A 25,333-nucleotide genomic window follows, 5' to 3' on the forward strand; every position below is an offset into this window, starting at 1 on the left:
ATGTGTGTGGTGACTAGTGCAAGCTTGCAAAGTGAGGCACCCGGTAATTCTGTTTTCAGGGACTTAGCATTTCCACTAAGTCCTGTGATTGTTTAGTTCATGATGCCATATGTTCATGTTGTTTCCTAGTGATCCGTGCCTCTTTTGAGGATGATCAGTAAAGGAGTTTTGTTAATATTGTAGTGCTCTATCCATCCATGCCTTTGTTTGCAATTATGGAGCACCCTAGCTTGAGTCAATCGAGCTCTACTTTTGCTTCATTGGGAATCTGGGCAGATCGTCAACTTGTTTGCGATTTTGCCGATGTTGTTGTAGTTGATCCGTGCATGCTATGCCATTGTTCTTGCCATGTCTAGCTTGAATTTTGTGCCTTCTTGATGGATGTATGCTTGTATTGCCATGACTTGCACCGTAGTGAGTGCATCGAGCTCGTAAACATGCCTACTTGAGTTATGTTTCAGCATGTCCCAGTTTTCACTAAGTCTGAAAACTGATTATGTTTTTGCCATGTTCACATGCTTGCAAATGTATTTTGTGATCCCTTTTGGCTCAAGGTCACTAAGGGACTTTTGTTAAGATCTTTGAGTAGCTCCATGCCATGCTTTACTTTGTCATGTTCAGGCCCTGTAGCATGTTGTTTTGGTGCTCCGAAGAGGGCTATATGATCTGAAATTTCAGACAAGTGTTAATTTCACAAAGTCTGAGATCTGTTTTACCATTTGCGTTTTTGCCATGCTTGTTTGAACCTGTTAATGGATGAATTGGCTGTAGCTCAGTACTAGACTTTTGTTAAGCATCTTGAATGCATCCCTGCCATGTATTGTGATGCCATGTTTGAGTGCTGTACCATGTTCATCTCATTGCATTTAGATGACTACTTGCTGTAAATCGCAGATCGGTGTCATATTTGAATCGCTTGCCATTTCCAAACCGTAACTCCGATTCCGGTGATCTTTATATCGTTTTCAAGCGATTTCATCTCATCTTTTCAGTGGCACACTTGGTTTTCCATGTTGAGGCCAGGTTCATGCATTTCCTATCATATCTTGCATATGCATCCCGCATCGCATCCCGCATAGCATACCATGTTTGCATCATCTTGTTTGGTCCTTGCACGTGGTTGATTGTGTTCTTGTTGCTTGTTTGTCTTGTTTGGGTAGAGCCGGGAGACGAGTTCGCTAACGAGGAGCCTGTTGAGTTTGCTTTCGAGGATCCAGTCAACTCTGACAACTTTGCAGGCAAGATGATCATACCCTTGAAATCACTACTATCTTTGCTATGCTAGTTTGCTCGCTCTTTTGCTATGCCAATGCTACGATGCTTACCACTTGCTTTCAAGCCCAAATTGCCATGTTCAGCCTCTAACCCACCATTGTCCTAGCAAACCGTTGTTTGGCTATGTTACCGCTTTGCTCAGCCCCTCTTATAGTGTTGCTAGTTGCGGGTGAAGATTGGAGACCGTTCCTTGTTGGAACATTTATTTACTTGTTGGGATATCATTATATTTCCATGTTATCTTAATGCATATATATACTTGGTAAAGGGTGGAAGGCTCGGCCTCTCGCCTAGTGTTTTGTTCCACTCTTGCCGCCCTAGTTTCTGTCATATCGGTGTTATGTTCCCGGATTTTTGCGTTCCTTACGCGGTTGGGTTATAATGGGAACCCCTTGATAGTTCGTCTTGATTAAAGCTTTTCCAGCAATGCCCAACCTTGGTTTTACCATTTGCCACCTAGCCTCTTTTCCCTTGGGTTTCCGGAGCCCGAGGGTCATCTTATTTTGAACCCCCCCCCCCCCCCCCGGGCCAGTGCTCCTCTGAGTGTTGGTCCGAACTAGAGTCCTGTGCAGCGCCCCCTCGGGGAAACTCGAGGTTTGGTTTTAGTTGTATGGAGCGCTCATCTGAGTGTGCCCTGACAATGAGATATGTGCAGCTCCTATCGGGATTTGTCGGCACATTCGGGCGGTGTTGCTGGTCTTGTTTTAACCTGTCGAAGTGTCTTGAAGAACCGAGATACCGAGTCTGATCGGAACGTCTCGGGAGGAGGTCTATTCCTTCGTTGACCGTGAGAGCTTGTCATGGGCTAAGTTGGGACTCCCCTGCAGGGATTGAACTTTCGAAATCCATGCCCGCGGTTATGGGCAGATGGGAATTTGTTAATGTCCGGTTGTAGATAACTTGAACCTTAATATAATTAAAATGAATCAACCGTGTGTGTTACCGTGATGGCCTCTTCTCGGCGGAGTCTGGGAAGTGGACACGGTGTTGGAGTAATGTTTGCGCAGGTTGCTCTCTAGTTTCTCGCTCGCGCTTTGCCTCCTCTTCTCGCTCTCTTTTGCGTATAAGTTAGCCACCATATATGCTAGTCGCTTGCTGCAGCTCCACATATATTTACCTCACCCTTCCTATTAAGCTTAAATAGTCTTGATCGCGAGGGTGCGAGATTGCTGAGTCCCTGTGGCTCACAGATTACTATTACACCAGATGCAGGACCCGATGTTACAGCTCCAGATGGCGCGCTCGAGCTCAAGTGGGAGTACGACAAGGACTCTCAGCGATACTATGTTTCTTTTCCTGATGATCAGTAGTGGTGCCCAGTTGGGGTGATCGGGACCATGTCGCTTGTTGGGTTATATTTTATTTTGGCGCCGTAGTCGGGCCATGAGTGTTTGGATGATGTATGTTATTTACGTACTTGATTGACGTGGCAAGTGTTGGGGAACGTTGCAGAAAACAAAAATTTTCCTACGTGATCACCAAGATCCATCTATGAGTTCATCTAGCAACGAGTGATTGGATTGCATCTACATACCTTTGTAGATCACGCGCGGAAGCGTTCAAAGAACGGGGATGAGGAAGTCGTACACAACGTGATCCAAATCACCGGAGATCCTAGCGCCGAACGGACGGCACCTCCGCGTTCAACACACGTATGGTCAGCGTAATGTCTCCTCCTTCTTGATCCAGCAAGGGGGGAGGAGAGGTTGATGAAGATCCAGCAGCACGACGGCGTGGTGGTGGATGCAGGGCGTCACAGTAGCAGGGCTTCGCCTATACTACGAGAGAGAGAGGTGTAACAGGGGAGAGGGAGGCGCCAAGGCTCAAGGTGTGGCTGCCCCCTCCCTCCCCTCATATATATAGGCTCCCCTAGGGGGGGCACCGGCCCTAGGAGATGAGATCTCCTAGGGGGGCGGCGGCCAGGGCTGGAGTGGCCCCCAAGCCAAGGTGGGGCGCCCCCCCACCCCTAGGGTTTCAACCCTAGGCGCATGGGGTGGGCCTAGGGGGGCGCACCAGCCCACTATGGGTTGGTTCCCCTCCCCACTTTGGCCCATGGGACCCTCTGGGATGGGTGGCCCCACCCGGTGGACCCCCGGGACCCTTCCGGTGGTCCCGGTACAATACCGGTGACCCCGAAACTTGTCCCGATGGCCGAAACAGCACTTCCTATATATAATTCTTTACCTCCGGACTATTCCGGAACTCCTCGTGACGTCCGGGATCTCATCCGGGACTCCGAACAACATTTGGGTTACTGCATATACATATCTTCACAACCCTAGCATCACCGAACCTTAAGTGTGTAGACCCTACGGGTTCGGGAGACATGCAGACATGACCGAGACGACTCTCCGGTCAATAACCAACAGCGGGATCTGGATACCCATGTTGGCTCCCACATGCTCCACGATGATCTCATCGGATGAACCACGATGTCGAGGATTCAAGCAACCCCGTATACAATTCCATTTGCCAGTCGGTATGTTACTTGCCCGAGATTCGATCGTCGGTATCCCAATACCTCGTTCAATCTCGTTACCGGCAAGTCACTTTACTCGTACCGTAATGCATGATCCCGTGACCAGACACTTGGTCACTTTGAGATCATAATGATGATGCATTACCGAGTGGGCCCAGTGATACCTCTCCGTCATACGGAGTGACAAATCCCAGTCTTGATCTGTGTCAACCCAACAGACACTTTCGGAGATACCCGTAGTATACCTTTATGGTCACCCAGTTACGTTGTGACGTTTGGTATACCCAAAGCACTCCTACGGTATCCGGGAGTTACACGATCTCATGGTCTAAGGAAAGGATACTTGACATTGGAAAAACTCCAGCAAACGAACTATACGATCTTATGCTATGTTTAGGATTGGGTCTTGTCCATCACATCATTCTCCTAATGATGTGATCTCGTTATCAATGAAATCCAATGTCCATAGTCAGGAAACCATGACTATCTGTTGATCAACGAGCTAGTCAACTAGAGGCTTACTAGGGACATGTTGGTGTCTGTTATTCACACATTTATTATGATTTCCGGATAACACAATTATAGCATGAATAAAGACAATTATCATGAACAAGGAAATATAATAATAATGCTTTTATTATTGCCTCTAGGGCATATTTCCAACAGTCTCCCACTTGCACTAGAGTCAATAATCTAGTTACATTGTGATGAATCGAACACCCATGGAATTCTGGTGTTGATCATGTTTTGCTCTAGGGAGAGGTTTAGTCAACGGATCTGCTACATTTAGGTCCGTATGTACTTTACAAATATCTATGTCTCCATCTTGAACATTTTCACGAATGGAGTTGAAGCGACGCTTGATGTGCCTTGTCTTCTTGTGAAACCTGGGCTCCTTTGCAAGTGCAATAGCTCCAGTGTTGTCACAGAAGAGTTTAATTGGCCCCGACGCATTGGGTATGACTCCTAGGTCGGTGATGAACTCCTTCACCCAAATTGCTTCATGCGCTGCCTCCGAGGCTGCCATGTACTCCGCTTCACATGTAGATCCCGCCACGACGCTCTGCTTGCAACTGCACCAGCTTACTGCCCCACCATTCAAAATATACACGTATCCGGTTTGTGACTTAGAGTCATCCAGATCTGTGTCGAAGCTAGTGTTGATGTAACCCTTTACGACGAGCTCTTCGTCACCTCCATAAACAAGAAACATTTCCTTAGTCCTTTTCAGGTACTTCAGGATATTCTTGACCGCTGTCCAGTGTTCCTTGCCGAGATTACTTTGGTACCTTCCTACCAAACTTAGGGCAAGGTTTACATCAGGTCTGGTACACAGCATGGCATACATAATAGAACCTATGGCTGAGGCATAGGGGATGACACTCATCTCTTCTATATCTTCTGCCGTGGTCAGACATTGAGCTGAGCTCAATTTCATACCTTGTAACACAGGTAAGAACCCCTTCTTAGACTGGTCCATATTGAACTTCTTCAATATCTTATCAAGGTATGTGCTTTGTGAAAGACCTATGAGGCGTCTCGATCTATCTCTATAGATCTTGATGCCTAATATATAAGCAGCTTCTCCAAGGTCCTTCATTGAAAAACTCTTATTCAAGTAGGCCTTAATGCTGTCCAAGAGTTCTATATCATTTCCCATCAAAAGTATGTCATCTACATATAATATGAGAAATGCTACAGAGCTCCCACTCACTTTCTTGTAAATGCAGGCTTCTCCATAAGTCTGCATAAACCCAAACGCTTTGATCATCTCATCAAAGCGAATGTTCCAACTCCGAGATGCTTGCACCAGCCCGTAAATCGAGCGTTGGAGCTTGCACACCTTGTCAGCATTCTCAGGGTCGACAAAACCTTCCGGCTGCATCATATACAATTCTTCCTTAAGGAAACCATTAAGGAATGCCGTTTTGACGTCCATTTGCCATATCTCATAATCGTAGAATGCGGCAATTGCTAACATGATTCGGACGGACTTTAGCTTCGCTACCGGTGAGAAAGTCTCATTGTAGTCAACCCCTTGAACTTGTCGATAACCCTTAGCGACAAGCCGAGCTTTATAGATGGTCACATTACCATCCGCGTCTGTCTTCTTCTTAAAGATCCATTTATTTTCTATGGCCCGCCGCTCAACGGGCAAGTCAGTCAAAGTCCATACTTCGTTTTCATACATGGATCCTATCTCGGATTTCATGGCTTCTAGCCATTTGTCGGAATCCGAGCCCGCCATCGCTTCTTCATAGTTCGAAGGTTCACCGTTGTCTAACAACATGATTTCCAAGACAGGGTTGCCGTACCACTCTGGTGCGGAACGTGTCCTTGTGGACCTTCGAATTTCAGTAGGAGCTTGATCAGAAGTATCTTGATCATCATCAATAACTTCCTCTCTAGTCGGTGCAGGCACCTCTGGAACATTTTCTTGAGTTGCGCCTTTTTCCGGTTCAAGAGGTAATACTTCATCAAGTTCTACTTTCCTCCCACTTACTTCTTTCGAGAGAAACTCCTTCTCTAGAAAGGATCCATTCTTGGCAGCAAAGATCTTGCCTTCGGATCTGAGGTAGAAGGTATACCCAACAGTTTCTTTAGGGTAACCTATGAAGACGCATTTTTCCGACTTGGGTTCGAGCTTTTCAGGTTGAAGTTTCTTGACATAAGCATCGCATCCCCAAACTTTTAGAAATGACAGCTTAGGTTTCTTCCCAAGCCATAATTCAAACGGTGTCGTCTCAACGGATTTCGACGGAGCCCTATTTAAAGTGAATGCGGCAGTCTCTAAAGCATAGCCCCAAAAAGATAGCGGTAAATCGGTAAGAGACATCATAGATCGCACCATATCTAATAGAGTGCGATTACGACGTTCGGACACACCATTACGCTGAGGTGTTCCAGGCGGCGTGAGTTGTGAAACTATTCCACATTTTCTTAAGTGTGTGCCAAATTCGTGACTCAAGTATTCTCCTCCACGATCTGATCGTAGGAACTTGATTTTCCTGTCACGTTGATTCTCAACCTCACTCTGAAATTCCTTGAACCTTTCAAAGGTTTCAGACTTGTGTTTCATTAAGTAGACATACCCATATCTACTCAAGTCATCAGTGAGGGTGAGAACATAACGATAGCCACCGCGAGCCTCAACGCTCATTGGACCGCACACATCAGTATGTATGATTTCCAATAGGTTGGTTGCTCGCTCCATTGTTCCTGAGAACGGAGTCTTGGTCATCTTACCCATGAGGCATGGTTCGCACGTGTCAAATGATTCATAATCAAGAGACTCTAAAAGTCCATCTGCATGGAGCTTCTTCATGCGTTTGATACCTATGTGACCAAGGCGGCAGTGCCACAAGTATGTGGGACTATCATTATCAACTTTACATCTTTTGGTACTCACACTATGAATATGTGTAGCATTACGCTCGAGATTCATTAAGAATAAACCATTCACCATCGGAGCATGACCATAAAACATATCTCTCATATAAATAGAACAACCACTATTCTCGGATTTAAATGAGTAGCCATCTCGAATTAAACGAGATCCCGATACAATGTTCATGCTCAAACTTGGCACTAAATAACAATTATTGAGGTTCAAAACTAATCCCGTAGGTAAATGAAGAGGCAGCGTGCCGACGGCGATCACATCGACCTTGGAACCATTCCCGACGCGCATCGTCACCTCGTCCTTCGCCAGTCTCCGCTTATTCCGCAGCTCCTGCTTTGAGTTACAAATGTGAGCAACTGCACCGGTATCAAATACCCAAGAGCTACTACGAGTACTGGTAAGGTACACATCAATTACATGTATATCACATATACCTTTTATTTTGCCGGCCTTCTTGTCCGCTAAGTATTTGGGGCAGTTCCGCTTCCAGTGACCACTTCCCTTGCAATAAAAGCACTCAGACTCGGGCTTGGGTCAATTCTTTGGCTTCTTCCCGGCAGCTTTCTTGCCAGGCGCGGCAACTTCCTTGCCGTCCTTCTTGAAGTTCTTTTTACCCTTGCCCTTCTTGAACTTAGTGGTTTTATTCACCATCAACACTTGATGTTCCTTCTTGACTTCTACCTCTGCTGATTTCAGCATTGAAAATAATTCAGGAATGGTCTTTTCCATCCCCTGCATATTGAAGTTCATCACAAAGCTCTTGTAGCTTGGTGGAAGCGACTGGAGGATTCTGTCAATGACCGCGTCATCCGGGAGATTAACTCCCAGCTGAGTCAAGCAGTTATGTAACCCAGACATAGTGAGTATGTGCTCACTGACAGAACTATTTTCCTCCATCTTACAGCTGAAGAATTTTTCGAAGACTTCATATCTCTCGACCCGGGCATGAGCTTGAAAAACCATTTTCAGCTCTTTGAACATCTCATATGCTCCATGTCTCTCAAAACGCTTTTGGAGCCCCGGCTCTAGGCTGTAAAGCATGCCGCACTGAACGAGGGAGTAGTCATCAACACGTGTCTGCCAAGCGTTCATAACGTCTTGGTTCTGTGGGACGGGAGCGTCACCTAGCGGTGCTTGTAGGACATATTCTTTCTTGGCAGCTATGAGGATGATCCTCAGGTTCCGGACCCAGTCCGTATAGTTGCTGCCATCGTCTTTCAGCTTGGTTTTCTCTAGGAACGCGTTGAAGTTGAGGACTACATTGGCCATTTGATCTACAAGACATATTGTAAATATTTTAGACTAAGTTCATGATAATTAAGTTCATCTAATCAAATTATTCAATGAACTCCCACTTAGATAGACATCCCTCTTCTAGTCATCTAAGTATAACATGATCCGAGTCAACTAGGCCGTGTCCGATCATCACATGAGACAGACTAGTCAACGTCGGTGAACATCTTCATGTTGATCGTATCTTCTATACGACTCATGCTCGACCTTTCAGTCTTCTGTGTTCCGAGGCCATGTCTGTACACATGCTAGGCTCGTCAAGTCAACCTAAGTGTTTGCATGTGTAAATCTGTCTTACACCCGTTGTATGTGAATGTTAGAATCTATCACACCCGATCATCACGTGGTGCTTCGAAACAACGAACTATCGCAACGGTGCACAGTTAGGGGGAACACTTTCTTGAAATTATTATGAGGGATCATCTTATTTACTACCGTCATTCTAAGTAAACAAGATGCAAAACATGATAAACATCACATGCAATCAAATAATAATAGTGACATGATATGGCCAATATCACATAGCTCCTTTGATCTCCATCTTGGGGCTCCATGATCACCTTGTCACCGGCATGACACCATGATCTCCATCATCATGATCTCCATCATCGTGTCTCCATGAAGTTGCTCGCCAACTATTACTTCTACTACTATGGCTAACGCGTTTAGCAATAAAGTAAAGTAATTTACATGGCGTTTCTCAATGACACGCAGGTCATACAAAAAATAAAGACAACTCCTATGGCTCCTGCCGGTTGTCATACTCATCGACATGCAAGTCGTGATTCCTATTGCAATAGCATGAACATCTCATACATCACATATATATCATTCACAACTTTGGCCATATCATATCACAAAGCACTTGCTGCAAAAACAAGTTAGACGTCCTCTAATTGTTGTTGCAAGTTTTACGTGGTTGAAATAGGGTTATAGCAAGAACGTTTTCTTACCTACGTGAAAACCACCACGTGATTTGTCAACTTCTATTTACCCTTCATAAGGACCCTTTTCATCGAATCCGCTCCAACTAAAGTGGGAGAGACAGACACCCGCCAGCCACCTTATGAAACTAGTGCATGTTAGTCGGTGGAACCGGTCTCACGTAAGCGTACGTGTAAGGTTGGTCCGGGCCGCTTCATCCCACAATACCGTTGAAGCAAGATAAGACTAGTAGCGGCAAGAAAGTTGACAACATCTACGCCCACAACAAATTGTGTTCTACTCGCGCAAGAAGAACTACGCATAGACCTAGCTCATGATGCCACTGTTGGGGAACGTTGCAGAAAACAAAAAATTTCCTACGTGATCACCAAGATCCATCTATGAGTTCATCTAGCAACGAGTGATTGGATTGTATCTACATACCTTTGTAGATCACGCGCGGAAGCGTTCAAAGAACGGGGATGAGGAAGTCGTACACAACGTGATCCAAATCACAGGAGATCCTAGCGTCGAAAGGACGGCACCTCCGCGTTCAACACACGTACGGTCAGCGTAACGTCTCCTCCTTCTTGATCCAGCAAGGGGGAAGGAGAGGTTGATGAAGATCCAGCAGCATGACGGCGTAGTGGTGGATGCAGGGCGTCACAGTAGCAGGGCTTCGCCTATACTACGAGAGAGAGAGGTGTAACAGGGGAGAGGGAGGCGCCAAGGCTCAAGGTGTGGCTGCCCCCTCCCTCCCCTCATATATATAGGCTCCCCTAGGGGGCGACGGCCCTAGGAGATGAGATCTCCTAGGGGGGCGGCGGCCAGGGCTGGAGTGGCCCCCAAGCCAAGGTGGGGCGCCCCCCCCCCCACCCCTAGGGTTTCAACCCTAGGCGCATGGGGTGGGCCTAGGGAGGCGCACTAGCCCACTATGGGCTGGTTCCCCTCCCCACTTTGGCCCATGGGGCCCTTCGGGATGGGTGGCCCCACCCGGTGGACCCCCGGGACCCTTCCGGTGGTCCCGATACAATACCGGTGACCCCGAAACTTGTCCCGATGGCCGAAACAGCACTTCCTATATATAATTCTTTACCTCCGGACTATTCCGGAACTCCTCGTGACATCCGGGATCTCATCCGGGACTCCGAACAACATTCGGGTTACTGCATATACATATCTTCACAACCCTAGCGTCACCGAACCTTAAGTGTGTAGACCCTACGGGTTCGGGAGACATGCAGACATGACCGAGACGACTCTCCGGTCAATAACCAACAGCGGGATTTGGATACCCATGTTGGCTCCCACATGCTCCACGATGATCTCATCGGATGAACCACGATGTTGAGGATTCAAGCAACCCCATATACAATTCCCTTTGCCAGTCGGTATGTTACTTGCCCGAGATTCGATCGACGGTATCCCAATACCTCGTTCAATCTCGTTACCGGCAAGTCACTTTACTCGTACCGTAATGCATGATCCCGTGACCAGACACTTGGTCACTTTGAGCTCATAATGATGATGCATTACCGAGTGGGCCCAGTGATACCTCTCCGTCATACGGAGTGACAAATCCCAGTCTTGATCCGTGTCAACCCAACAGACACTTTCGGAGATACCCGTAGTATACCTTTATGGTCACCCAGTTACGTTGTGACGTTTGGTATACCCAAAGCACTCCTACGGTATCCGGGAGTTACACGATCTCATGGTCTAAGGAAAGGATACTTGACATTGGAAAAACTCCAGCAAACGAACTATACGATCTTATGCTATGTTTAGGATTGGGTCTTGTCCATCACATCATTCTCCTAATGATGTGATCTCGTTATCAATGACATCCAATGTCCATAGTCAGGAAACCATGACTATCTGTTGATCAACGATCTAGTCAACTAGAGGCTTACTAGGGACATGTTGGTGTCTGTTATTCACACATGTATTACGATTTCTGGATAACACAATTATAGCATGAATAAAGACAATTATCATGAACAAGGAAATATAATAATAATGCTTTTATTATTGCCTCTAGGGCATATTTCCAAGAGCGAGTGTAAGCGTTATCCCTTTTATTTATCTATATTACATGGGATGTTTGTGATGATTGCCTGACTTGCGACATATGCCTTCAATGCGATTATGCCTCTAAGTCGTGCCTCGACACGTGGGAGATATAGTCGCATCGAGGGTGTGACACTCCATCTGTGGTAGCAACGGCTGAATATCTTCAGAGCTATATGAAGTCGATACATGTGAGTAGGAGGTTCACAACGGAGGAGATTATCAAGGGAAAGATGCCAATGGTTCATGACACGCCTATCGAGCATCGGGTTGCGGCCCCGTCACTGCCATGGCCGAACCCACCTGCGGACTGGGTTGCACTCTCTGTTGACGGAGCGTTCTCACCTTCTGATGGATCGGCGGCGGCGGGAATGGTATTGCGCAAGCAGGATGGCAGCATGTTATTTGCTGCATACAGGTGCATCTTCAACTGCAATGATGCTTTGGAGGCGGAACTACATGCGATAATGCAGGGTATGGCACTCACTATTCAGCATTGTTCCCTACCGGTCATCGTTCAGTCTGATTCCATGGAGGCATTGGCGGCTATGAAGGGGGAAAGTCTAACCAGATCAGCGTATGGCCATCTGGTAGCGGAGATTCGGCATCATATGATAGAGCGGGAGTTTATTCCGTCTAAAATCAAACGGGAACAAAATATGGTAGCACATCGTTTGGCATTGTATAGCCGTACGAAGAGCACTACTACCGTATGGCTTGGTAGAGGTCCACCTTGTATTGAGTTGGTGCCTCTCGATTGTAACCCTATTCATATGGAATAAAACTCTCTTATCATCGCAAAAAAAAGAGTATTGAGCATTGTGCGCCTAGTTGGGCTGAATCTTAAGGTTGGTAAATTTCTTCGGCATACATATGCTTGTACATGGCCAATTATTACATTTGAACCTAAAATATGTCTACACTACTACAACCATGTCTAAAAGTTCCGGTTAATAAATTGATCGCTGCTAATAACCGGTGTTGCTGGCAATCATCGACAAAAACACCGAGTAAAAAATTCATGCACGCCCCTATGGTGCACTAAGAGCATGTCTAGTAGAACCCTCAAACCCTTAAAGCAGTTTTAAGGGTTGAGAAGTGCTAGATTTTGTCACTTTTTAGGGTTGAAAAATAGGGGCAAAGACTAAAACCCTCAAACCCAACCCTTAAATTGCTTTAAGGGTTGAGTTTGAGGGTTCTATTCTTTGCCTCAACCCCAACCTTTAAATCTATCATTTGACATCTCATAATTTATGACTACAAGAACACAATCAACCTCAAACAAACTACCAAATGACAATCATTGATGCATGGTTTAATAGTTTACATCACAAAATCATCATCTTCCCCCTCTCATCGGCACCATCACCAAAAAGTTGCACCTCGGCGCCATCTTCTAGACCACATTCGGGCTCCATCAAGCATCTCCATAGACGCCAACGGAGTCGTCCACACCGCCATCGCCACAACTACTCATCGGAGTGTCACCTCGAAAAGTAGAGGACGCACTACGGAACATCCTCTTCCTCTCCGCGATGTCCTCCTTGTAGTCCTTCCACCATTGCAATTGGTCTTGATCCATGTCCTTCTTGGACATCATCATGTGCTCCTTCTCTTCCACCATGAGTTCCTTCCATACCTTTGCCTCTTTGAGATTGATCATCCTCTCCTCCAAGTCGGCCTTGCGCTTTGCTTCTTCACGCTTTGCTTCAACTTGTGCAAGCTTGACCTCTTTCTTCTTCTCGGTGATAAGAAGCTTCGTCTCCAATGTCTTCATTGTCAATTCCTCTCTTGCCTTCATCATGTGCTCCATCTTCTCCCTTAGGCTTGACGCCTCTCCTTCCATCTTCACCCTTAGCTTGCCCTTCTTGTTTCCCTCGGGCTTGCCCAAGTTCCTCTCCTCCTCATCTTCACTATCATCCATCCTAAGCATTGTCGACTTCTTGGGTGCGGTCTCTTGATCCCTCAACTTCCACTTGTCAAAGGTTTGAAGAATTGCCCAAGCATGCTTAAATGGGAATGGCTTGCCCTTGGAAGAGGCCATCTCCTTGTACCTCATGCCGGCAATTGTCTCCTATCAACCACACATAATCACATAAGAACCCACCAATAGCATAGTACACACACATAATCAAAATAGTGAAGAGATATGTACTCACATAGTCACTCTCCACGGTTCCACTAGGTGGTGCATCCCTCACTTGGTCCATGGCCGCACTCCAACGGGCACAAGCGGGTTTCATCAACTCCCACCGGCCTTGAAGCGACTGGTAAGTGCGAGAGATGAACCCACTATTCTTCGGCTTGATCCTACAATAGGTGTCCTCGATCCTTTTCCAATACCGTTTACCGGTTTGATCGGTGCCGGTGCTTGCATCCATCCCCACAGCTGCCCAAGCACGAACCAAGAGGATATCTTCCGCCTCGGTGTAGTTTGTCGGCCGCGCGTGTGGGCGGGAAGCGGTGGTGAATGCCTCCTGCCCTATCTCGGCCACCTCCTCCTCGTCATCCCCGTCATCCTCCTCATCTTCCTCATCTTCCTCCAAGTCGTCACCAACCCTAAAGGGGTCTAGAGGCGGAGCTCCGAGGTCCACCTCCGCGTTTTGGAGGAGGTCCATGAACGAGGATGGGGTTGCCATTTCCTCGAACACCTCGTGCGTGGCGGGAGGAGGTTCGGCGACGGCGGCGGGCGGGGCCGCGGGCTTCTTCCGCGCCGTGTTCACGGCCGGGGACGAGCCGGCGACCTTGGAGGCCGCCCCTCGCGGCCCATGTGAGGCCACCTTCGGCCGGCTCTTCTTGGGGGCGGGCGCGGCGGCGGGGGCGGGCGGCGGGGCGGGGACGGGGGCCGGGGCGGGAGCCGGGGAGGCGGGAGGAGGCGGGGCGAGGCCCGCCCGCCGCCGCTTGGCCTCGACGTGGGTCGCCGCCACCACGTCGGCCACGGTCGGGGCGGGGGCGGGGGCGGGGCCCGAGTCAGGCGCGGCCGCGGGCGGGGCGAGACGGCGGGAGGAGGCGGCGGGAGGAGCCGGGGAGGCGGGATGAAACTTCCCTCCCGCGCGAAAAGAAAGAGTGTGGGTTGGGGGGAGTTTTTCCTCTCAACCCTCACTTCTACAGGTTGGGAAACAGTTTGAGGGTTGGACCTCTAAATTTTTTTACGGGTTTGAGGGTTTAGAGATTCTAGTCTATGGCTTTTTTTCGACGAAAACTGTAAAAAAAGTAATTATTTTTAGGGGTTTGAGGATTTGAGGACTCTACTAGACTTGCTCTAACTATTTTCCAATGGACTGGCCCCAAAGAAGAACAAGAAGAATCTGCCACGTATGTACGATGTATGTATCCGACTGACCCATTATTTCTCTAACAAGAGCTGACCAATCAGATTTGCTGCTACTATGAAATATAGACGCACATGAAGTTGATCAGTTGCCTATTTGATCAACTGTCCCCATTCAAGATTAATTTTCACAAAAATGAGTTGTTCTGTTTTGAATGAAAAAAAATGCCAAAATAAAACAAAATCAATACAAAAATCTTTTTGGTTGTGAGGTTGGTTCACTACCATTCAAACATCTTGGGTGTCCCAATTTACTTCCATATGCGTAATAAAGATTGAAAGATTACTGAGGACTGCTTCGAGAAAATGCTTAGCAACTGGAAAGGAAAGCTTATATCTTATGGAGAGCGTCTTGTTCTTATTAATGTTTTCCTTACTAGCTTGCCAATAGTTATGTTAATTATCCTTCTTTGAAATACCCAAAGGGGCTGCAGAAAAAACTGGATTTCTATAGTTTGTGATTCAGCAAAGTGTTGAGTAAAATCAGAAGTATCGACTAGCTAAGTGAGATATTACGTGTTGTGCAAAAGATCAGATGCTCTTGGGATTGAAGACCTCGAGGTTAAAAATAATTGTTTTCTAATTAAAATGGTTGTTCAAACTAATGAAGCGGGGAAGGTATTTGTTAGGAGCGAATGGCCAACCAACACTCGAAATCATAGGCTTTATCTCCAGTGATGGCAAAACCGACATACATACACTTATTGGAAAGGTCTGATGAGGATGAAGGATGATTTCTTCTAGAAGGGAGAATTTATAGTAGATGACCGTCAATGGTTTGGGAAGATACATGGCTTGGTGATTCTCCCTAGGCATATACAATATCTAAACTTGTATGTGTCTGTTAGCGCCAGTGCTTGGGTCGAGCCCATTGAATACTTTGTTTTGCCCTGCGCTCATTGGGCATAATTGGATTGACTGGATTCATTTGGTTCAAACGTTGATGAGGCCAACTAATCAGATGAGGACAGCTCGTTTTGATGGGAACTGATAAATTGTACTCCTAGTTAGTACAAAGTCGAGTCATCTGTTTTGAAATGAAGAAAATAGTTAATTACGAGGGCCTTTAAACCCTCCTTCTCAGACACCTTCACACCATCCTCCCTCTCTAGCTTGTGAATAGTGTTTTTTTTCTTTCTCTCCGATGCAAAGGCCTGAAATTTTTTGGTGTTACGGTCCCCCTTTGATAATCAGTCTACATGCGATCTTTGTCAGTATACTAAATCCAGTTGCTCCTCTAGTTTTTCAAGCTTGTATTTTATTGTTAGCTCTCAACGAATTTGGCCTGGGATAGTGGCTGGCGTCCAACGACCTCCAAATCCTCCTTTAACTTGCGAGCCCGAAAGTCCCCAAGTACATCCCGGCTCCGGTCATGTAGGGCCCCACCCAACCTACTTGTCGTTGATGGCCCCTCTGCATTCTCCCATGCAGCCTGCACCAGATCATCACATTCCTCCTCAAGTAACCAAGGGGCCTCGAATCTTTTGACCTGTGTACCGTTCGGTCTGCCCGACGAACGCCTACTGTCGTTCACCCATAAGATCACTGGCCTATGGTCCGAGTGTTTTGGATTGACGTTCACCATTTTGTAATGCGGGAAGCGAGCGCACCAAGCTGAAGAAGCGACAACTCTGTGCTCAGACTCACCTTTCAAATTTATTTTCGGATTTCTATGTAGCGGTTGTTTAAATTAATAAAGCTAGCCATGAAAGCCTTTTCTCGTTAAAAGAAACTCACCCACGCTGTGGGTCCATCATCTCTCGAGTCTCTCCTCTCCTCCGCCAATCCAGGTTTGGCTCCATGGATCCATCTTTCCCTGCCGTGGGTCCATTCCTCCTCTCCAGCCTGCCACGCGGATCCGGCCGCCGCCGTCGTATCCATCAGATCGCCGTCGCCGGACGCATCCCGTCCCAGCCTTCTCCCTGCCGATGGATGGCCTTCTCCCCTTTCACATGGTCGTTCAGCCGCCGAGCGGCGGCAGCGCCAACGCCGGAGCTGGCCCAAGCAAACCCGCCGCGGCCTCGGGGCGGAAGGAGGAGGAGGAGGAGGAGGAGCCGGCTTCCTCCGGACGCTCTCCCCCGACGGCTTCAAGTCGTCCGCTCTCCCGCTTCACCAAGGCACTCCTCCTTCCTCTCCTCCCCCATTGATTCCGCTCCCCTACTCGTCCAGTCTCGATTGCTGACGGTGACGTGCCGTGTTGTCTGTGGCAGGTGCCTCCACGGAGGCGATGGCCGCGGGGGGCGAGCTCTCGGACTGGCAGCAGCGGCACACCATCCTCGTTCTCGCCAGAGCCAAGGTAAGGTCTACCGGGATCTCATCCCCCACTTGGCCGAAGAGAGATGGCTCTAAAGCCTCAAACTGTAATATGTGATCCCTTTAGGAACTCACTACTGTAATTTGTGATCCCTGCAGGAACTCGCTAAAATCCAGCATGATCTGTGCCCACGCCACATGAAGGATACGCAGTTCTGGACAATCTACTTCCTGCTCACCAGGAACTACATCTTACCGTAAGCTCTCGCCTCATCAGTTTTTGCCTATGTGCAGTGTTCTAGTAGCAGAGCTCAATTTAGCTTCACGGTGTTGTGAATTAGCCAGACGATTCAATCTGGGACACAAACCGACTTCAGAGTAGCTTTGATGGTGTGATTCTTCAGTTAGGAACTCTAGTCCATGATGTTCCTTAGTACCCATCAAAGTATTTTGGTATCTAAAGTCTAAACATGATGATTACCTCATCTACCTGTAGTGCCATCATGCTGTCCTTGTACATAGATATCCAGCAAAAGGGATGGTTATCTGAAGATAATAAACTATGTCAAATGTGAGTACCTGCGTATGTAGAAATTCTGTAGGCAAGTGCGGGCTGGCCGTAACAAGCCCCGCTTGCATCCTTAGTCTTGACTCGTGAAGGCTTTCAACTCTCTCTACTTGAAAAATCTATTGAGTGTATAAGTTACCAGGTGGTTTTGCTAGTGGCACCGTTTGCATCTTTTTTTTTTGTTTAGTTTTTTTTAAGTTTATACACAGAGAAATTCCTCTTACTGCATGTATACAGTTTTATCTAATTGGATCCACTGTGTTCTTGTTCTGTATAATCGATTGATGCAACTGCCAAAGATGCTGCTGGGACGGTGCAGATCGATGGGATGAAGTACAAGCTCAAGAATATCCATTGGCACTCTCCTTCAGAGCACTCATAGTACAGTGTTTTGTCAGTTGATTTGATCATAGGTATATAAGTTTATGCAGCTTACTAACTCGTTTTTCTGTCCTGTCTTATCTGCTGCCATAATTCTCAAAAAACTCTTTTTTTTATGATATACTCCATGATGCAGCAAGTCTATTTTATTTGTGCACAACCGGTCATGTATAAATGCTAGATGGAATGAATTGACAGGAGTCCATCGATCAATGCATGTGCTTCCTCGAGCGGACGCAGGTCTTGCTCAGTTTGATGTTCAACCTCTGCACAGGCGCCAAGCACAAAGCCGTCGGACCAGATCAGCCACGCCTACATCCTACCTCAATATGACGTGAAGTCATCTTGATTTTGTAATTTCTCACTTAGTGGTAAATACTTCTCCCATCTCCTCCCCTCGTCATCCGGTCACCCCTAAATCTATCTCAATTCAATTCTTGTGGGTCTTGTGAGAAGTAGAGAATTCAGTTCATCAGTATGTTTGTTTTTTCTCTTTGCTAAATGCCAAGCTGATGTTAATCTTGTTAAGGTTTTAATTTGGATGAATCACCAACAATCATTCAATCTATCATGTGTGTTATTTATCTAGGCTCAGTTTGCAATTAATGAATTTTGCCGCATTGAACTTATCATACAATATTCAGTGAAAAATAGACACAGATGAAAAGATGACTTTACCTAAGTTCAGTCAATATCGAGAGCACCAGAACTTGCTTAATTAATTTTATTTGCAAACTTACTCTTTTTACTTGATAATCTGAACCAAAAAAAACTATTTCATAAGTTACCAAAGACTTTCATATCAGACTTCCAAGAGTTGCGGAACAGGTTGCTAGTTAGTAGTACCTTTTTTATTGGATATTTTTGTGTGCATCTTACAGACGTGCATCGGGCTTATTTTTCTCCAGCTCTGCCCCTGATCCCATACAAGTCTTAATGTTCTCAGAGTAAGCAGATCGAGCTCCAGTCGAAGTATCTTTGTCGCCTATCGTCATGCCCCAACTGAACAGGCAAGTAATTTGAACTTAGATGCTCTATTCTCCAACTCTCCAGTTCAGATAGATACCTATCAAATTGCCTTGGCCCTAATGTCGGATCCAGAAACTATCAGGTTTGGATGTGTCTATGTATCAACACTATAATTGACTCCATTATGTAATAGGAGGCTTCTCAGTTGTGGCTCCATGTCTCAGCAAACGATTTAGTTTTTTATGTACTGTTACTGAAATCTAACACGGACATTTGCAGGGTATTTATTCTCTCTTTGCTGTTTAAGTTAGTATCTACTCTGGTCGAAGCACCTCAGGCCATCAAAAGATTTGATGACCTCTAGTTAGAGTAGAAGATTTGTTGAGCTCTAGGTAGTAGCAATTTCAAAAAACATTTTGTTCTTCAGCTTGTTCCTATTCTAACTCATAATCAGCTGGCCTACATCTTTTCTGTTACATTTAAGAAACAAAATATTAGGTCTGATTTGTCTTATCCATAGGAAAACTGAGAGTAATTCAGTGTATGTTTCTCTCTTATGCAGTGAGAAAGTGGGCATGATGAATCATGTGGTGCAGCTGCGCAGGCGAGCCTGTGACTGGTTGGTGGCGGGCAAGGTGGGAAGGGAATAGAGTGCACAGCAGTTCATCTTCATCTCTTCTGCATCCAGCAGACATCGAAGGTAATTGCTTGGCATGCTTGGTCCTGCTTTTCCTTTTTTTTAATAGGCTAGTGGTTCATGCTTCACCATGTTCTGGTAGCGCGGCATTCATCCTAGCTTGCTAATCCTTATGGTAGTGCCGGTAGTTTCTTGCATTAACTTGATGGTGGTTGCTTGAAAGAGCAGAATACAAGAGTTCATAGGTACAATAATTGACAACCAAAAACAAAGGAAAAACTGAGATGAACTTGAACGCTCCTCTACAAGCTGACCCAGAAATTAATTTAGTGTCTTCATTCAATAAATAGCTTCAATCTTTAGTTCATAGGTAACAACATGAGCAGTAAAATAATGCAAAGCTACGAAAAGAAAACTCAATTGTAAAACTCAGTAGTAGCATAGAGCTCCAAAATAGGAACACAGGTCCATGCTCAGTAACTTCACACTCGAGGTAATCTTTTGTAGGTCATTGAAGAAAACTGTGCAAAGATAGTCGGAAAAAAGTACTCCCTCCGTCCCAAAATTCTTGTCTTAGATTTGGCTAAATACGGATGTATCAAGTCACGTTTTAGTATTAGATACATCCGTATCTAGACATATCTAAGACAAGAATTTTGGGACGGAGGGAGTATCTCTTAAGAGCATAACCTAACCATAGGCTAAAGCAAATTTCAATTTACTGAATCAATATCTCATTAGATATTTCTGTCTACTAACTATGTAGCACAAGAACATCATAAATAATTTTTCACTTGCTAAGCCAACAAACATTTGTGTCTGCTAAACCACTGGCCTGAGTCGTGGTGCTCCCATGCATGGGCCAACCTAGTGAACATAGTTTGCTACTGGTAAGTGGAACTATTCTGGCAAATCATGGTTAGATCTGCTGCTATTCCACGGAAGCCGACTGGAAGTTTTGTGTATTAAGTTTTAGTTCAAATGGAGTTAACTGATTTCTGTTATAAGATTTTTTTAGTTCAATTTCTCTATCGTTTTCCGCATTTCGCATGTGCTTACTGGCACGACACACCCAACCATGAAATTAGATGCTTCCTTATTATAAATAAGGGATGGACACTGAATCTGGTGACAAAAGAGGCATAGATAGACAGTGACCATCAATTCATCTTCAGAAAAGATTTTGACTTCCGTGGACTTGTAGAGATTTTGACTCCCTTTGGCCTAGCTAGTAGGTACATCTATCAGCAGTTCAGAGTGAAGCTTATATTGCGTTGCTATGATCACCACTATTCTATTTTCGAGTCAATGATAAATTTGGATTGCTAATGTAACTACTCATGTACTTAAATTAGAAATGTGTCTCATCTATCATAACTGATTATCACTATTCGTTAGAAATAGTACGCAACCTTTCTTTCAACAACTTTTCTTGCACAAGGTGGATTATAGGTACTGACCATCTAAAATTGTAGCTCAAGCAAATAATTATTTATGTATACAAAAGTAAAATAAATCAACCACATACCCTGAAAGAAGTGGCACATGACATGAACCAGTGATTCTGGATAAATGAAACGATGACTTCTCTGCTAGAAATGGTAGCATACACAATACATGTATAATTGCTAGTTAGAGCGTAGTGAACACAGTAACTTCTCACAGGCAATAGCGATAAAAATCATCCAAGCTAGTCACCTGCTGATTAATTGCTTGCACACCTCATTGCCGCACACAATGGTCAGTAGCAACATGCAAACAATCTTTTGTTCAAGATCTTGTGAGTCATGCACTGGCTGCCCAGTAATGAAATTCAAAAATAGCAAATGCAAAACCTTATGTGCAGAGGAATCAACAGCGGCTCACCTTGGCTCCTGTTGAGTGTCGAGGAGGAGAGGTGCTCACAATGCAACAGTAATAATCATAGTTGTTCATATCAGTAGACAAATACCATGATTTTCATCATTCCCAGACATGTACGTCATTTCCTCATCCTGTCTCGAAACTGTCATATATCCATATCGGTCTTGCAAGAAGTTACTTATTTTTAGAGAAATTAACTCCACTACAAAATTAGGAGATACATGGCCATCTTCCTCAAAAATATGAATAGAACTAAATTATGGTTCAAACGTCTACTTCTCCTCAGATAATCAGTAACAGTTATTTAGCATTAATTAAGGATTCGAATGGTAAAGCAGTAAGAGGATAGGTAATATTGAGGAGGTTGATTCAACACTTCACCAGCCATAAATTTCAATGATGCTTAATTGGGCTGGCCTCACTGGGAAGAAAGGACAGCTAGCCAACCAGGGGTTTAGCAGGCGTGTTGAGGCTGCGACCCTGTTTGGCTTTGCGGCAGCCTAGGCATCATGGAATCGCCTTCCTCGTGTGTGGAGGCAAGCTATAAATTGATAAGTTAACCAACTGTGTCTATCCTCCCATTAATATAGCTTGATTTTAAATCTACTTCATCAATGACACAATGGTATGGAAGATGATTTCTACATGTTTTCCTGTGTACTGATTATGAACAGAAAATAGATATCCATCCTCTAATTATGTACATGCCATGCCAGACATGAAATTTAAACTAAGATGGGGCTGTTAATCCTTCTAGATGATGAGATACAAGCATAAGATTAAAAAAAATGTACATAAGCTAAAGAAAGCATTTAGTGTGTGGCTCATGGAAAGTGTGCAACGTGTGAACGGGAAACTGCTACAAAAACGAACTGTTGACAATTTTTTTCACAAGGCATCTCTCTAAGCACACAGTACTCACCTTATATTGTAGTTGGAACGGGGAATATGAGGCAATTAGAAATTCAGCAATGCAGAAGCGGCCACCAATCAAGGGAAATCTGAAATTGATAAGAGTATCAAATATGTAGTTATGTATAAAACCAAAAAGGTGCCTTCTGAGATGTCAACTGAAAGTAACCCACTGACGTTGAGAAGAATTTATATTTTAGAGTTTGATCTTCACCCAAGAAAAGGGAAAGCTATTGATCTGCGTTCAGTTGACTCTGAATTTTACCAATTCAATATATGCTCTTCGTTTCAGCTTTGGTATCTGATGCTGCACTTCTTTGATATATATTCAGTTGACTTTCGAAATTACTTATACCAGTTTAAAAACAAACATGTACATTGCATCTGATAATCACTGAAAGACTACAGTACACCTTCTGTGAGTGCATGCTGTGCTGATCTTTCTTTAGGTTGATCAGTTCACCACAAGAACGATATAAATTTGTTCTTGTTCTAACTACAAAATTGAGCTTTTTTTTGCGGGGATTAATTGAGCTTTTTTTTTGCGGGGATTACAAAATTGAGCTGCTTGGATAGGTGAAAAATTTATAAAAAAAAAGGGACAGCATACTCACATCCCACATCAAGCAACAAGCAAGAAATCAAGAGCTCTCAAGCTGAGCTCCAAATCGGCAACTTCCGTGCAGTATTCTTCGACCAGAAGTTCAACCATAAATAAACAGAAGGAAGCTTGATAAAACCTCATGAATGGATGGAACCCTGGCCATACCTCCTTCTCCACGGAACAGCCGCACAAATTTCCATTGCCGCTCCTCTAAGTCCTCTGATGGGGTTTTGATAACTAACTCCCTGCTGCTCTGTGGGAGCTTCCATTTGACCACTACCTCTCTTTGCAAAACGTTGAACGAATTGTTTCACAAGATGATGGTTATCAGAAAATTTTAATTGCTCCTGAGCAAGGTAGAGTCTGGTCTCCGTTTATTTAGAGGGCCAGCTGAAGCTTCTGTAGATGCTGTAAGATTATATGTGATTGCTAGCTGTGTGTGTTGATCGTTGTGTGATGTGGAGAAGTACATTTGTACTTGCATATGTTCTATGATGAACTTGGAACATGTCATATGTTAGATACATGTTGGAAACAATCACATGATGTGTTTTGAATGTGAATTACATTATGTGCTATGTTTGCTTGTAATTTTGTTCTAATAATTCTAGTAACATGGCACTAATTTTAGGCTTGGTTAAACATGTTTAGATCCCCAGTCACACACGGTTTTGGAAGTGTGTGCGATGGCATCCCCAGTCGCCAACCTATCTGAGCACACAATTTTGAATTCTGATTGTGTGTGGCGGACCCTACTTATTGACATAGTTTTTGTGTTCTAACTGTGTGTGCGATTGACCCCTCGTATCACACACAGATTTGGGAAGTCTGTGCGAAAATGGGGTTCTTTATCTTTCCTATATTTAGAATTATTATTATTATTGTAATTTACTTTTAGATTTGGGTAGTTTCTGCAACTATTATATCTATTTGCACAAATACCTTGACGCTTTCCAATCGTTAATACATAAAGCCTGATAAGCATGTCTTGGGTTGGTACGCAAATAGGCCCCCTTAAGCACATGGTTTCAAAAATCGTGTGCGATGGCCTCTGACTGGTGTAACTTTCAAGCGGGTCATCGCACATGTGTGTCAAACAGCCCACATGCTAAACCATGCTGCACCCATCGCATCAGACTCGACGCCTTTACCCGATGGAACAAACACCAGGCCCCACCACCAATGCGCAGGGTGGCACACGCAAGGCGAGGACAGCGAGTGGTAGAGGAGGTAGCCCCGGGCTCGCCTTCGACCCACACGACAGGGACCATTGAGTGGCTGGCTCCGCGGCTTATTCACTGTTGTCATTCGTCGGGTTGGATTGTGCCAGTCACCTCTACTACTCTGTTTGTTGGTTTGGATTTGGGTTTTGGCCACTTTTTGGTGGGGAGGTTGGTTCTCGGTTTGTTCGGGTCAGAGCCCTGTTTCTCGGGTCGTCCGGTTTGGTGTTACCTTAGTTGACATGCGGTCATGTGATGCTCGTTAATGGTCTACCGCAACGATGTAAAATAAAAGAACGTGAGCATAGTCATTGGCATTGTATTTTGCAGATAAACCCAAAATAGACTCCTTCACATGGTACATCTGTTCCTTTGGTTGCATTTCTTTGTTACAATTGTTCTTTGCCAAGGGCACAACGGGTCATCCAGTTGTAATAAAGACCGGAGCTGTGTTGTAATACTTATATGATATGTGAATATCTTGGTATCATGTGGTGTGCTCCATCACTGAACTCGATCTTCCTTCTTGCAAGGCCGAAACCACCTTGGAGTTACCGAATTCCACCTCTAGCTTTACATCCGACTGTTGCAGCCAAGTTTAGCCCAAATCTAACAGTTGTCGCCTGTGTGGTGAAAGCATGAAAACAGAAGCTCATCGTCTCATACTCTCATTGGTCGCCGCTATAAACTTCCTGTTATGATCACGGCGTGAGTGACAATCTGAATTCCCCCCTCTCTTGATTTTTTTCCTTTCATTTTTTTGAGGGGTAAACCAAGTTCTTATTCATCAAAAAACCACACGGAGTTTTCCAGTTTTATAAATGCTGGCGTGAATAATTTGATGGGGCCTATTGGGCCACATAGCCCCGAGTTCTCTTGGGCTGCAGCCATGACAACACTTTGGACCGATTCTGAAGTATAGCAAGGCCCGTGTTCCAATCCTTATAAAACAAAGTTACTCGTGTAACCCTAAGGCCTTCTCTCTGCCCTGCCTTTGGAAGCGAGGAGCCAAGCAGATCTCCCCGAGTCGCTCGGTACGTGTGACTTCCCTTGTTAGATGATTCCGTTTTATGCTCGATTGGTTTCTGCGTCGGATCCATGTGCCCGATCTGGAACCCTAATCGTGGCAGCTTCGGATCTGTCGATCTGGA

General features: G+C 45.2%; 1 protein-coding gene and 1 pseudogene across 2 annotated transcripts; one reads left to right on the plus strand and one right to left on the minus strand.

Annotated features, from left to right (window-relative positions):
- Nucleotides 1-12,861: 12,861 nt before the first annotated feature.
- LOC147988726 (uncharacterized) lies at nucleotides 12,862-14,083 on the minus strand. Its single transcript, XM_087545825.1, has 2 exons — nucleotides 13,604-14,083; nucleotides 12,862-13,518 (listed from the first exon to the last, which is right to left on the minus strand). Exons 1-2 carry the CDS (start codon nucleotides 14,081-14,083, stop codon nucleotides 12,862-12,864), a joined length of 1,137 nt encoding a protein of 378 aa, XP_087401951.1.
- Nucleotides 14,084-16,425: 2,342 nt separating this feature from the next.
- Nucleotides 16,426-24,659, plus strand: LOC125544181 (uncharacterized; annotated as a pseudogene). Its single transcript, XR_015617636.1, has 7 exons — nucleotides 16,426-16,892; nucleotides 16,986-17,071; nucleotides 17,188-17,285; nucleotides 17,896-18,009; nucleotides 18,176-18,348; nucleotides 18,886-18,991; nucleotides 19,513-24,659. The product of XR_015617636.1 is annotated as an uncharacterized LOC125544181 (transcript).
- Nucleotides 24,660-25,333: the final 674 nt, after the last annotated feature.

This window comes from Triticum urartu, chromosome 1A, assembly GCF_056163025.1.
Source record: "Triticum urartu cultivar PI428250 chromosome 1A, HENAU_Tu73, whole genome shotgun sequence".
NCBI lineage: Eukaryota > Viridiplantae > Streptophyta > Magnoliopsida > Poales > Poaceae > Triticum > Triticum urartu.